The sequence below is a fragment of the Urocampus carinirostris genome, chromosome 7 (genome assembly GCF_059441175.1).
Source record: "Urocampus carinirostris isolate Australia breed hairy pipefish chromosome 7, RoL_Ucar_1.0, whole genome shotgun sequence".
Taxonomy (NCBI): Eukaryota; Metazoa; Chordata; class Actinopteri; order Syngnathiformes; family Syngnathidae; genus Urocampus; species Urocampus carinirostris.
In genome coordinates, this window is record NC_142355.1 from 10,047,620 (window position 1) to 10,060,994 (window position 13,375).

At 40.6% G+C, this 13,375-nt stretch overlaps 2 protein-coding genes across 3 annotated transcripts in view; both read right to left on the bottom strand.

Annotated features, from left to right (window-relative positions):
- Positions 1–13,375, bottom strand: part of LOC148362288 (septin-7-like) — a 39,928-nt gene that overhangs the window by 4,156 nt on the left and 22,397 nt on the right. For both annotated transcript variants that reach the window (XM_088339695.1, XM_088339694.1), the window contains exons 9-12: positions 11,501–11,552; positions 6,067–6,192; positions 804–939; positions 402–547 (exon numbers count right to left, since the gene is read on the bottom strand). In XM_088339695.1, the coding sequence (XP_088195821.1) occupies positions 402–547; positions 804–939; positions 6,067–6,192; positions 11,501–11,552 (460 nt within the window). The remainder of the gene's footprint in view (positions 1–401; positions 548–803; positions 940–6,066; positions 6,193–11,500; positions 11,553–13,375) is intronic.
- Positions 8,300–11,389, bottom strand: LOC148362289 (uncharacterized). Its single transcript, XM_088339693.1, has 2 exons — positions 10,302–11,389; positions 8,300–9,720 (listed from the first exon to the last, which is right to left on the bottom strand). Exons 1-2 carry the CDS (start codon positions 11,104–11,106, stop codon positions 8,306–8,308), a joined length of 2,220 nt encoding a protein of 739 aa, XP_088195819.1. The 5' UTR covers positions 11,107–11,389; the 3' UTR covers positions 8,300–8,305.

Consider the following 13,375-nt stretch of genomic DNA (forward strand, 5'->3'; position numbering starts at 1 on the left):
ATGTTAAAACATGTAGCTTAGGGCTGAAAACCTATTATCTACCCCCCTACCCCTTGAGTTCTTACAGCCTTATCTGTGGTTTCAAACTGCAACCTTATGTGTGCAAGGCAAGCATCCTACTAGTTAAGCTACTGGAGACGTGAAATCACAGGTTAGGATTGGCTTAAGGTTAGGGTTGATTAACGTTCTCACTTGTGCTAAGGAACTGTGTTTGTGTGGAGGAGCTTAGGGAATATGTTTTGATGAACGTTTACTGGCCTGACTAGAGATGGAAACCACAACCCTGTATATAAGCTGAGCATCTTATCAGTTGAACTACCAGTAAAGCTCAAAAGTCTAAACTGGCTCAATTGGTGGGGTTTATTTAAAACGCTTCACTGTTCACTGTATTAGATTCTTACTTAGAGGCATCCAATTTTTGTTGCTCGAGGATTCTCTGCTGAGCCTCCCAGTTGGCTTTCTCATCTGCAAACACTCGTCTCTTCTCTTCTAGTTCTTTGTACTGCGCCTCTAGATTCCTTTTCATTTGTTCATGACGTCGCTCAAGCTGAAAATGAAAACAGTGGACATATAAGAGTTCAAACCCAAACACCACAACATGAAAAGCTAGGATCCCTCCTCTAAAGCTATGCAGAAGTGTTCTAATGAAGATATGAACGCTAGCAGAGATTTTTTTTTTCGAAATTAAGTGTTGCACTTTTATTTGTATTTATTTCTGTCATTAACATGATGAAAATCTTTCAAAAAAATAATGTAAATAAAACATTGGTATGATCTTTTAAAAACCCTCAATCAACACACACCTCAGCCTCTGAATCCTTCAGTTTCTGTTTCTTCTCCTTCACTTTCATTTCAAAAACCTGTTCCATTTCTGCCTCCATCTTCTTCATTTTCATCACATGTTCTCTCCGCTCCTCTTCCATCTGTGCCAAAGGACTTCTGTTGAAAATAAATTGTTATTTCAAAAGTAAAGTCAAGACAAGTCACATTTATTTGTATAGCCTTTAGTCACAAGATGTCTCAAAAGACTGCACAGGATTAGTTGCACCATCGCTTGATATTAAACCAACATGTCATTTAGAAGAATAGAAGAAGGTTGTCATCCTTTAGCACATTAATGCAGGTGTCTGCATAAGGATTGCATTTATTTATATTATATATGTAGTTTGCATTATCATTGGTGGCACTGTAAGTCAATGTTGAAAGTGCGGAGAGCCTTCCCATCTCTTCAATTAATGCCTTTCTCTTCATTAAGTTCATAATCTTGTGCTCTCCGCCAAGACTTAGCGAGTTGGCAATACAATACTGTATTTCAGTGGTCCTTTTCTGTACCACGGACTGTTTTAATATCTGACACTTTTCTCGCAGCCTGGCCCAATAATAACATCAACATCATGGAACCGCGACTAAAAATAGTTTGATAATGACGTAAAATCCCCCATCCAAATCTCTAACAGTCTAATGGACAGGGTCTTGTGCGCATCACCTCCGGGAACAGTGCATTCGCAATGATCGCTACTTGGCTCTGTGGCTAAGACCTTGACTCGGCCTCTTGTCTGAGAGCAAGTGTCTCGGCCCTTGTTTTTGTAGCGTATTGTGATTTGACCGATAACGGATAATGGAAAATTGATAAAGAATATAGAACAATAAACCTTACAAAATTGGCTTTGTTTTTAATGTATGACACAGTATTTAATAAATACATAAAAAAATATAAGTTTTTACTTTGTAGGTTTAGACTATCATGGAACATTATTTAAATCCAACATGGCGGCGCATGGATACATGCTTGCGGCTCGTCCAGCTAATCTTCTATTTATTGCCGTTCTCTTGTCTTTTTTGCTTTCACTTTTGGACACATGTGTGGCCAAAAACACTTACAGTAGGGACGAACTTATTCGGTTGGGTGGGCGTCTAAATTTCGACTTTTCGGGCACTTTTTATAACGCCTATGATATACCGAGCGAACTTCAAAGAGACCCGGCATCCTTGTGGACAGCTATTCCTCTTAATAAACGACGGCGGCGGCCCCGTAAAGAAAGAAAACAGAAACGTGGTTGCCGTGCAGGTAGATGTGTGAAGCGTGTGAAGTCCAAGCAGCAAGAAGGACGCGAGGATGGACGCGAGGATGTAACTAATTCCACCATTCATTCCTCGCCGGACAACCGACGCTTTAAACTCAGCGCTCACGAACGGCCACAACGCCGGGAGCTTTTGAAGATCTCGACAAAGACTACAAAGAGTTCAGCTAAGTCAAATGATTCAGCAAAACTGAAATTTGGTCTGTTAAATATTAGATCGCTTGCTCCAAAAGCTTTACTTGTTGATAACATTATTCGTGATTATAAACTTAACTGTATGGGTCTTTGTGAAACGTGGTTACGCCCGGATGAGCACTTAGCGCTAAATTATGCCTCTCCCCCAGACTACGAGAGTAGTCATATAGCACGCACGCTGAAAAGAGGTGGTGGTGTTGCGCTAATCTCTGAAAAATCGCTCAAATTTAATACACGTACCTCTAATAATTACAAAACGTTTGAGGCTCTTGTGATGCGGTCCCCTCAATTGTCAATTGATGTAATAACTATCTATCATGCACCTGGGCCATACACAACTTTCTTAGACGAATTTGCTGAACTTTTGTCTGAACTAGTAACCTATGCAGACAAAATTATAATTATGGGAGACTTTAACATTCATATGAACTCCCCACACAGTTCACTTACTATTGCGTTTAGTTCTCTAATTGATGCATTTGGTTTTACTCAACTGGTTGACTTGCCAACCCATAAAAATGGGAACACGCTAGACTTGATTCTGACTCGAGGAGTTTTAACCTCAAACATTATGGTGCTACCGTGTACTACTGTTATCTCTGATCATTATTTAGTGACATTTGAGGTGCTAACTAAATGTAGAGTTAATAAAGATGAGGGATTTAGCGGACGCAATATAAGCACTGGCACAGTTTCTGAGCTCTTTGAACTCCTTCCTGGAGCAGTTGCGTCCTTTCCTAAATACAATGGCTCGATTGACTCACTCATGAATGAGTTCAATACCACCCTGACTAGTGTGCTGGATTCAATAGCGCCCATAAAACTAAAATCACGTCCTAAAAGACGCACACCTTGGTTTACTGATGAAACTAGAACCCTTAAAAAAGAATGCAGGAAATGGGAGAGAAAATGGCGCGCTACCAAGCTTGAGGTTTTCCATCAAACCTGGTGTGACAGCTTGTTAAAGTATAAAGCGGCCCTTGCCTCTGCAAAATCGGCCTACCTTTCGAAGGTGATTGCGTCTCAAAAGAACAACCCCAAAGCCCTTTTTGACACTGTAGCATCGCTTACAAGGCAACAGCCTATCGCAGACAGTTCGACACACCCTGCTCAGGAGTTAATGGTCTTCTTCACTAAGAAGATTCAATGCATACAGGAAGAAATTGCAAAAGATATTGTTAGTACCACACGTATTAAAGGACTGAAATTTACAGATGCACGACAGGGTGGCTGCCCTGGGAAAATGGCCGGTTTTAGTGAACTGTCACTTGATGATCTCAAACAAGTGGTGAATGCGGCCAAACCGACAACTTGCCAGTTCGACCCGCTCCCAGGTTCACTTATTAAAAGTCTTTTTAGCGTCCTTGGGCCTTCAGTTCTAAATATTATAAATACATCACTCTCCTCAGGTGTAGTTCCAGCAGCTTTTAAGTCCGCCGTTATTAAACCCACACTGAAACGACCCAACCTTGATCCAGAAATATTAAGTAATTACAGACCTGTGTCAAACCTACCTTTCCTCTCTAAAGTACTCGAAAGAGTAGTGGCACAGCAGCTGAATGCTTTCATATCCGAGAATAACCTTTTTGAATCCATGCAATCAGGATTCAGGGCTAACCACTCTACTGAGACAGCTCTGATCAAGGTAACAAATGATCTCCTAATGTCAATGGATTCTGGCGCTTCATCACTTTTGCTGCTGCTGGATCTTAGTGCTGCTTTTGACACAGTGCGCCACAATATCCTACTAGAACGGTTGGAAAAATGGATTGGTCTCTCAGGAGCTGTCCTCTCGTGGTTCAAATCCTACCTCTCAGATAGGACGCACTGTGTTAAATATGGTGAAACGACATCTGAGCCCTTTAATGTTACCTGCGGTGTTCCGCAGGGTTCAGTGCTCGGCCCCCTACTTTTCAACATTTACATGCTTCCATTAGGTGATATTATTCGCAAGTACAATATCAGCTTCCATTGCTATGCAGACGACACTCAACTATATCTTCCGTTGGAGGAATCTTCCACACTAAACTGTGGAAATTTGGAGGCCTGTCTCACTGAGATAAAAGAGTGGATGTCACTCAATTTCTTGCGTCTTAACTCTGAAAAGACTGAAATGTTAGTCATTGGTCCTTCTAAATGCCGGGACTTATTCTCAAAAACTGCTGTGAACATTGACAAATGTCACATCACACAGAGTGACTCAGTTAAAAATTTAGGTGTCATATTTGACCCTGATCTATCCTTTGAGATGCATGTAAAGCAAATTACTAGAACTGCCTTCTTCCATCTTCGCAACATTGCTAAAATCCGTTCAATACTGTCTCAGTCTGATGCGGAAACAATAATTCATGCATTTGTTACCTCCCGTCTCGATTACTGCAATGCACTACTCTCCGGTCTCCCGAAGTCCAGAATCAAGTCTCTTCAGCTAGTACAAAATGCCGCAGCGAGGCTCTTAACCAGGACAAAAAAGTACGATCACATAACACCGATTTTGGCTAACCTGCATTGGCTCCCAGTTAGCCAAAGATGTGACTTCAAAGTTCTCTTAGTATTGTACAAAATCATACATGGACTTGCTCCCTCTTATCTTTCAGATCTGATCTGCCACTATGTCCCGGTCCGAAGCCTACGATCTGAGAGTGCTGGTCTTCTGATGATCCCGAGAGCAAAAAAGTCTTCTGCTGGTTCGAGAGCGTTCTCCATCCGGGCACCGGTGCTGTGGAATGCTCTTCCCCCTGAGATTCGATCTGCAACCTCAGTGGAAATGTTTAAATCTAAACTTAAAACTCACTTCTACTCCATTGCATATGAATAACCTACTCCTCTTGTCGGTTGAAAATAGTTTGTGTAATATAGTGTAACAATCTGTGAAGCCCTTTGAGACTCTTCGTGATTTAGGGCTATACAAATAAAAATGACTTGACTTGACTTGAAATGCAACTGCCACGAAAAACGAGGGATTACTCTATCAGCAAACACTCAAATTCGAAATCCACATTAACGACAAGCATCTGAGCTGAACTACAAGGTGTTCAGTTATCTCCATCCATCCATTATCTGAACCGCTTATCCTCAGTAGGGTCGCGGGGTGCTGGAGCCCATCCCAGCCATCAGGGAACACAGGGACAGACATTTTGCTCGCTCATTCACACTTAGGGACAATTTGGACCGGCCAATTAACCTAACATGCATGTTTTTTTTGGAATGTGGGAGGAAACTGGAGTGCCCGGAGGAAACCCACGCAAGCACGGGGAGAACATGCAAACTCCGCATAGGAAAGTTGGTAGCTAGATTTGAACCCATGACCTCAGAACTGTGCCGCACACGCGCTAACCACCGCACCGCCATGCTGCCCCGTTATCAGTTATCTCCTAGACCCCAAATGGTGCACCTAGGACTATTTGCTGTCTGAAAACATGTTTAATCATAAACAAAAAAAAAAAACAAAGTTTTAAAACTTGCCTTCCCGTAAACCCAACATTAGTTGAGATTTTTTGAGGCACTCGATAAAAATTGAAGATGGGAAATCTTGGTCTTTTGCTGACGCCAAATTTTGGCAATGAAAATAAGCTTTCATATAACTTTGTTAGGGATTTCCTGTGGGTGGCAAATGACAGACTGAAGGGTTTTTCAGCTCTGTGTCACTAGCGACCACAAACGTGCACACTTACAATCCAAAAGAAGATAGCGGTAAAGCTTTAAAAGTATCTGTTAAATTCCAGTATAAGAAAAAAAGATACATTTGAAACTTTTGAAAAAGCAGATGTATTGGTGTTAATGGTCGTACTTTGTAAGTTGTCCCTTTGTCTTGGTGTTATCGACCCCATTGCAAGTGACGGCAGCAAGTTTCTTGCTGCGATAATTCTCATAGTGGACGTTGTTGGTGACGTCCTTCAGATCCTGCATGTGGGTCCTATTGACAAAGAAACAAGAGTTGATTTTTTTTTTTTAGGCCACTGCATTGTGTCACAAATGAGTCACTTTTCAAGAAATTCTGAAAATCATATTTGCAGAGTGCAAACCATAACAACTTCAATGGTTCAATGACCTTTGAAATAAGATCTGAATGGAAAACACCTTACAGTATTTCACAAAAGTGAGTACACCCTTCACATTTCATTTTATTTTAATCATCACTGAAGAGACATCACTTAGACACAATGAAAAAAAGTATGTAAACAAAGATAATGGCTTACTGGAAATATATCCTCTGGTGTAATGAGACAAAGGGTAATTTATTTGGTTCAGATGGTTTGAAGCATGTGCGGCAGCAACCAGGTGAGGAGTACTAACATGTCGTGCCTTAAGTCAAGCGTGGTGTAGGGAATGTCATGGTTTGGGGGAGCTAAAATTGGGGAATTGCATTTCACTAAGGGAAACACAAATTCAAGCACGTAAAATACTGGCGCAGAGAATTATCCCCTCCCTCCAGAAACTGGGTCGTCGGGAAATTTTCCAGCCTGATAATGACCCCAAATATACAGTACCTCTAAAATGACCAAGGATATCCTAAAGGGGCAAAAGGTAAGGGGGATGGACTGGCCAAGCATGTCTCCAGATCCAATAGAACGTCTTTGGGGCATTCTCAAGCGGAAGATGGAGAAGCACAAGATTTTGTATATCCCCCAGTTCAGTCATGTTGTCATGGAAGAGTGGAAGAGTCTTCCAATGGCCACTTGTGAGGCTCTGGTGAAAGCCGTGGCCAGGAGGATTAAAGTAGTTCTGCAAAATCATGGTGGCCACAAAAAATATTGAATTTCGGGAACTTTTACTTAAGTGTGTACTCACTTTTGTTATCAAGGGTCTAGCTACTAATGGCTACATTCTGAGTTTCTTTAGGAGGAAAATAAAGTTACACTGCTATATGAGCTTTACGCAGCTTTCATTGTGTAAAGTGATGTTTCTTCAAGTAAACATTATGAAAAAATCTCTGCAGAAATTTGAGGGGTGTACTCACTTTTGTGACGTACTGTATGTGCTACGGAATCACTTCATAGCCTCATGGCATACCTGCCAACTTTTGAAAGTGAAAAAGCCTAGTAGCTAGGGTCCAGGGGCCGCAGGCCCTGGTCAGGTCCAGGACGATGTCCGGTGGGGGGTTCAGGGGGGTGAAGCCCCCCTGAAGTCAAAGGATTTTTAGCATTTTCAGGGCTTAAAATGCAGCTAAGAAGTAACAAATTTTACATTTTTTTCACAATCACAACCTCATGTTTACAGTCAATTTACCTAAACTGTACTGATGGAAATAATCAAAAGAAAGTTCTTTAAAGCTCAACAATGTATTTAATATAACAAAGTCATAGAAAACCCTCATAGTTTTCTTTTCTTTTCAATATTTGATACAATAAGAAACAAAACATTTAATTTTTTATCATTGAAGTAATATTATTCAGTGTTGGTTCTTGGGTTGGTTTTCAGGTTAGTTTGGAAACTTGTTATTTGAGATATTCCAATATATTTGTGAGTGAATAATTATATAATTGATTTTGATCAGTTTTTATATAAATAAAATAACAACCAGGCCCAACACTGACTAATACTTAAATTTTACATGCAATTTAACTATTGGAAGCAGTTGAAGATAAAACAAAATTTGGCAAACAATAATTAAACTAATTATCTAACTAAGAAAACATTTCACTGGCACATTTCCAAGTGTCACTGCACTGCATACAAGTGTATGTCCATTGAGGCAGTCACTTCTCATCTTAGAAATTCCCAATTTCACTTAACTGACTTCAGCACATATTTAAGCAATAAACAAACTAAAGGCTAAATCTATATATATCATGCAAACAATTTCACTGGCACATTTCTAAGTGTCACTGCTCCATTGAATCAGTCACTTCTCAAAGTGAAGCAAGGCACACCAGAGTCAATTGAACATGCGAGGCCAAAAGATTTTTCTCCGCTGAAAAGCAGATAATAAGAGACTGAAAAGCCATAAACATGCATGGGTTGATTCACTTTAGCAAAATTAATGATATCCAAATGTTCTCCATGTTATACAAGCTACAGCCTAAACATTATTTGTTTTCCATTGTGCATCGTTTTGATTTTTTCAACTGGTCTTTCGAATGGGTCACACTGTGGCACTTGTATCCAGATGATGTCATCATCATTTTCCTAGTCATCAGGCTGCCAAGCACTTTGGTCGATAGACTTGCCCGGAACTCCGTCTTGTTCTTGTTGACATGACTGAAGATGCGTTCACAGTCTGCGTTGCTGTGATAAATCACCAACACAGACTTGGCCACTTTGAAGAGGGCTCCAAACTTGGCCTTGCCAGTGGCTGGGTCCTTGAGTTTTGAGAGCTCGTTCCACGCTGTGTCCACTCGCTCAGCTTCTGTGATGGCAGGGGTGAGTGGATCGCACTGGTATACGAGGAACTCCTCTTCCAGACTCCTCTTGTCATCCTTGGTCAGGAGGTGAGGGTACCTCTCAGCAAAGAATCTCACCTGGCTGAACTTGCAGTCCTGCCTGTAGCTGATATCCAGCATCCGGGCATTCACCAGAACTTCATCCCCAAAGGGAAATGCGCTGATCATGTAGCTGCATGTGCTGCTGTAGAATGCCCTGACACTGGAAAAGAAAGTGGTGAGGTCACATTCCTTTGCATGTTCAGCCACATAGTCCCTGCAGTTGGTTCCCATGAAGAGATCCTCGTCGTCCTTCTGGTTGGCCCGGTCCTTAAAGTTCACCTTTGTGATGTCACTGGCAGCGATGATGACCTTTGGCTTCATTAAGCACATGATGAGCTTGCTGAACTGAGTCGAGAGCACATGGTGCAAGAGATGCACGCAGGGTTCATCTTTTTGGAGGAAGGTGTTGGTCTCGTTGAAGATTGGCAAGACTGCCATCAAGAAATGGGCATACAACAAAGTGTTCTTGTCACTCATCTTGGTGAGGATAAGGCTGGCTTTGCTGCTGCTGGTCTTGGTGTCATCTTCTTTCTTCTTCTCCTTCACCTTCTTAGACTTGTCCGCCACTTCCTTCTCCTTGAACATGTACCTGGCCAAGTCGAAGGTCTTGGAGGAGTCTGCTTTCTCATCTGTTGCCTGAGGAGCGGCCGTGTCCAGCTTCCTTTTCTTCTCCTCCGACTTCTTCACATCAGGAGTGTAGGGCCTCTTTCTTCCTCTGCTGGATGGCATGCTGGACTTCTTCTCATGACCCACCTCTGCCTCAAAGAACTTGATGAGAGCCGTCCACTGCTGAAGGAGTCGGTCCAAGCAATGCTCCAGGGACAGCCATCTCGTTGACACATGCTTCAGGATCTTGGCCTTGGGTAGACCTTCCTCTTCTTGGAACTGTCGGAGTGCCTGCTTGCGTTTGCTGCTCTTCTCCAAGTAGTAGAACACGTCCACAAGCAGATCATCTAGCTTCACTGGCAATTGCTTCGCCCCTCTCTGAACAGCCAAGTGGATGAGATGGCAGGAACAACCTGCAAATTAATTGCAAAAATTGTAAATGTTCATGGATAAATAGATAATATCCCCAATTCTGGAACATAATCTAAATGCATAAAAACAAGGTTGTCATGGTGTAGTAAAAATTAATACTGTAGTCATAATGTCAAGAGATGTAATGTTGGTGGTAATGGTTAATGCAAGTCCTCATATACCTATGGCTGATGGATTGTAATTTGCTTTAAATCATGTAATTTTAGTAATATTTTATTAAAAACATTATCTGAAGTTTTGATATTTAAAAATTAGGAGTATAAGAAATAACATGACATTTCCTGAAACTACTTTGTAAAACATAACTAATTAATTACATCTATACAAACACACATCTCAAGGCGATTACTATGGGCACATAAAAATAATTAAATGACAAATTTTACTTGAATTAAAATATCTCAATATTATAATTGAAATCAGTACTGTAAAAGAATCTATGGAAAATTGTATTTTCAAGTGATATATTTGATACCATAAATTAATCAGCTTGCAGCGTTTTCGTAATAGGCACATCGATATGAAATAATAATAATTTTGAATAAATTGCATAGTCAATTACCTGCGATGTATGCCGATGGAGATTTTTCTGTGATGAAGGACGCGACTCCTTTCTTGGATCCAAGCATAACAGCGGCGTTGTCGGCAGCAAAACACACTAAATTATCCCAGGGAATGTTGTTCGAGTTCATTTCTTTTTCGATAATCTTAAAAATGTTCTCGCCCGTCGATGCCGTGTTGCATTCTCTCAACGAAAGAAGCACTGACAGAACTTTTCCTGTTTGGTTATCGAAGAATCGTACACAAATTGGATAAAGTTTTACATCGTCGTAGTCTGTACTTCCATCAGTAGACATGCTAAAAGGCGAAGATTTGATGACATCGACGATGCTTTGTGATGATTCTTCACCAAGGCACTGAACGATGTTCGAAGTTTTCGTTCTCCCACAACCATATTTTTTAGCGATCTTAGAATCGGGAAACATTCTCCTGAAAAGCGGTCCCATGTGGTCGGCCATAGCGATTGGAACACCATGTTCAATGATCGCTTCAGTAAATAACACTTCGGCATTTATGACGTCCAAAGAATCGGTTGGGGCGACAAAAAAAGTGGAGATTTTGCCGCTGGAATTACTGTCATTGGCATTTGATTTGTGTTTTTTCGTTCCAACGTGGTCTTTAACGTCGCTAATTCCTCCATGACCCACAGAAAAGTCTTGTCTACACAGTGTGCAGTTCGCGTAATTTTCACCTTTTCTCGATCTGATAATTACTCCAGGGAAAGCTTTGAAATATTCTTCACGAAAGCACTGTAATTTTCGTTTCGGTTTCACAATTTTCTGCACTTTTTCTCCGGTAGATTCCATGATCTATTCAAAGCACCGTGACCTACATCTCGGTTCCTTCTCGCTGCCGATTAAACAATGGCAGTGCTCCAATTGAGCTAAAAATAAACCTCCCGCATGCGCAGACGACTGGCAGTGCCGATAGCCTTTGTTTGAAATGGTACTTCGCGATCTCGCGGTGGAATGTTTTTCGTTCTTTATTTACGATTTTTTTTTTTTTTTTTTTAAGGGGAAAACCGTAGTTTTTGTAATGAAACCGAAACACCGTAGTGGGTTCAAGAAAACCGTACTCATTACGGCAGAACCGTAGTAGTTGGCAGGTATGTCATGGCATATGGGACCACAAAATGGTTTAAGTGTTCCAAAACAATTTAATTTCGCTATTTTGGGTTGTAGAGCGTCCACAACTGCTTACCTGATCAACATGTTGCGCAACGCGGTGAAGTCACAGTGCTCTCCATTCTCCACTAAAACACACACAGAAAAACAAGTGGGCACACAGTGGTCACATAGTTATTAAAATGACAAACAATATGCAACCAACAAAACAACAATTAGTGGATAGGAAGGTGCGGTACGTTTTAAAGGATGGCTTTGCTATTGCAGTCATTCTGATGATTGGAAAATATCAAGAAAGAAAGTATTTTTTACTTAATTACAATTTGGGCCATAAAAATCGTTGTTGGGATTGAATAATCATGTTCACTAGTTTATCAACTGGCATACGAGTTACACTTTATGATAGATTTGTATGATTGGTTGTAGACAATGTTATTCGAAATTATAATGAGATATTTAGTGATGATGTTTTCATCTTCAAAGTTTAATAAACAATACAACTTAAAAAAGGTTACCCGTAAAAGAAAAAAAAACATGTTTTTAACCCTAAGAGACGAATGTTATTATATACTGACCATAAACATTGGGATATCTCCTAGTCATGTATCACAAAACCAGGTTTTTAACTCAATATCATGTATTTCTGAACCTTTCAGATCTATTACTCCTAAATGAATGAATGAAGTTACAGACCTGGTGATATATAAATGTAATATTTCTACTGGCTACAACATTGGTTGCCAATTGATGACAATAGGAATCACTTGAATCTGTAATTTTTGACACTAGCTGATCAGTATCACTTAAGCAGAAACAAATTCCATACAGATGGACTAAGAGCCATGACATTTGTGATTAAATGTTATAAATGCTGTACCTAAAAATTACAATTATCCTGATGCGGACTTCAAAATTTGTTCCACAAAATGGACGATGAGGATGGAAAATGTCAAACCAAAAGTTGCAGTGGGGTGAGAAGTGTCTGCGTCAATTATAAGCAAGCTTGTTGAGAAACATGGCAATAATTTCAAACATTTACGAGCACATCACCCAAAATTTAAGCACGTTTCAATGATTGAAAACACATGTAAATTCAAGCATTTCCAAGGATTTCAAGCACCGGTACGAACCCTAAGTCTTCCGTAATGCTCAAGCTCTCTTTTATATTGAAAAATAAGCTTATAAAATGTACAATGCATGTCATCAAAACTGTGTGGCTTGATGTTAGTTGAATTATACAGAGGCTATTCAGTCTCTGTTTTGTTCAACTTTGATCTTGAAATATTGATGTGCCGCCGATCTACCGCCATGATACACAATGTCAGCTTTGCAAACTTTTCATTAGCGGTACCCATGCTAAAATGCTCCCAAACAGTAGAAGTTTTGGTACGTGTAGTTGACGTTGAGGCTGACATTTCTGTATGTTTATGTTACCGCTCCAGGCAGAGATGCTCCTGACATGAGTGAGTCTCAGGAGAGATTATATTTATGTAAATATGCTTTTGTTGGGATAATATGTCTAACCGACGATAGTTGACTATGAAATTCATTGTCGACTATTTCCATTATCATTATTTGTCGACAACGTCAATTGGGATTCTGGAGATGGAATGCAGGTAAATGCCTCTGCAGGATGTAGTATTGTGCAAGATAAATGATACGATGGAAACTGCAGCATTTCTATTAACAGCGCTGCTCCTAATTGGATTTACTTCCTTTCCAGTCAAATGGTAGTAGATCGTCATCAAGACCTAAAAAAGGCGGACACCTTACCATTGATGAAACTTATGCAGTCTTGCCCCTTGGCCTCCCAAGCCAGCCATTGACCTCCTGTATCTTCAAGAGCGGGAAGCTCTGACGAAGGGGAGGGGTATGGTTTTTTGGTTACTGGCTGTGCCCATCAGGGGCAAAATCTGGTTCTGGAGTGACGGGGTTGGTTTAAAATTAGAGA

What these genes read in the sequence shown, in the direction of transcription:
- LOC148362289 (XM_088339693.1), bottom strand. Translation starts at nt 11,106, where the DNA reads ATGGAATCTACCGGAGAAAAAGTGCAGAAAATTGTGAAACCGAAACGA. An exon ending in TCCATCGGCATACATCGCAG is followed by an intron (nt 9,721 to 10,301) that starts GTAATTGACTAT and finishes ATTAATTTGCAG; the next exon opens with GTTGTTCCTGCCATCTCATC.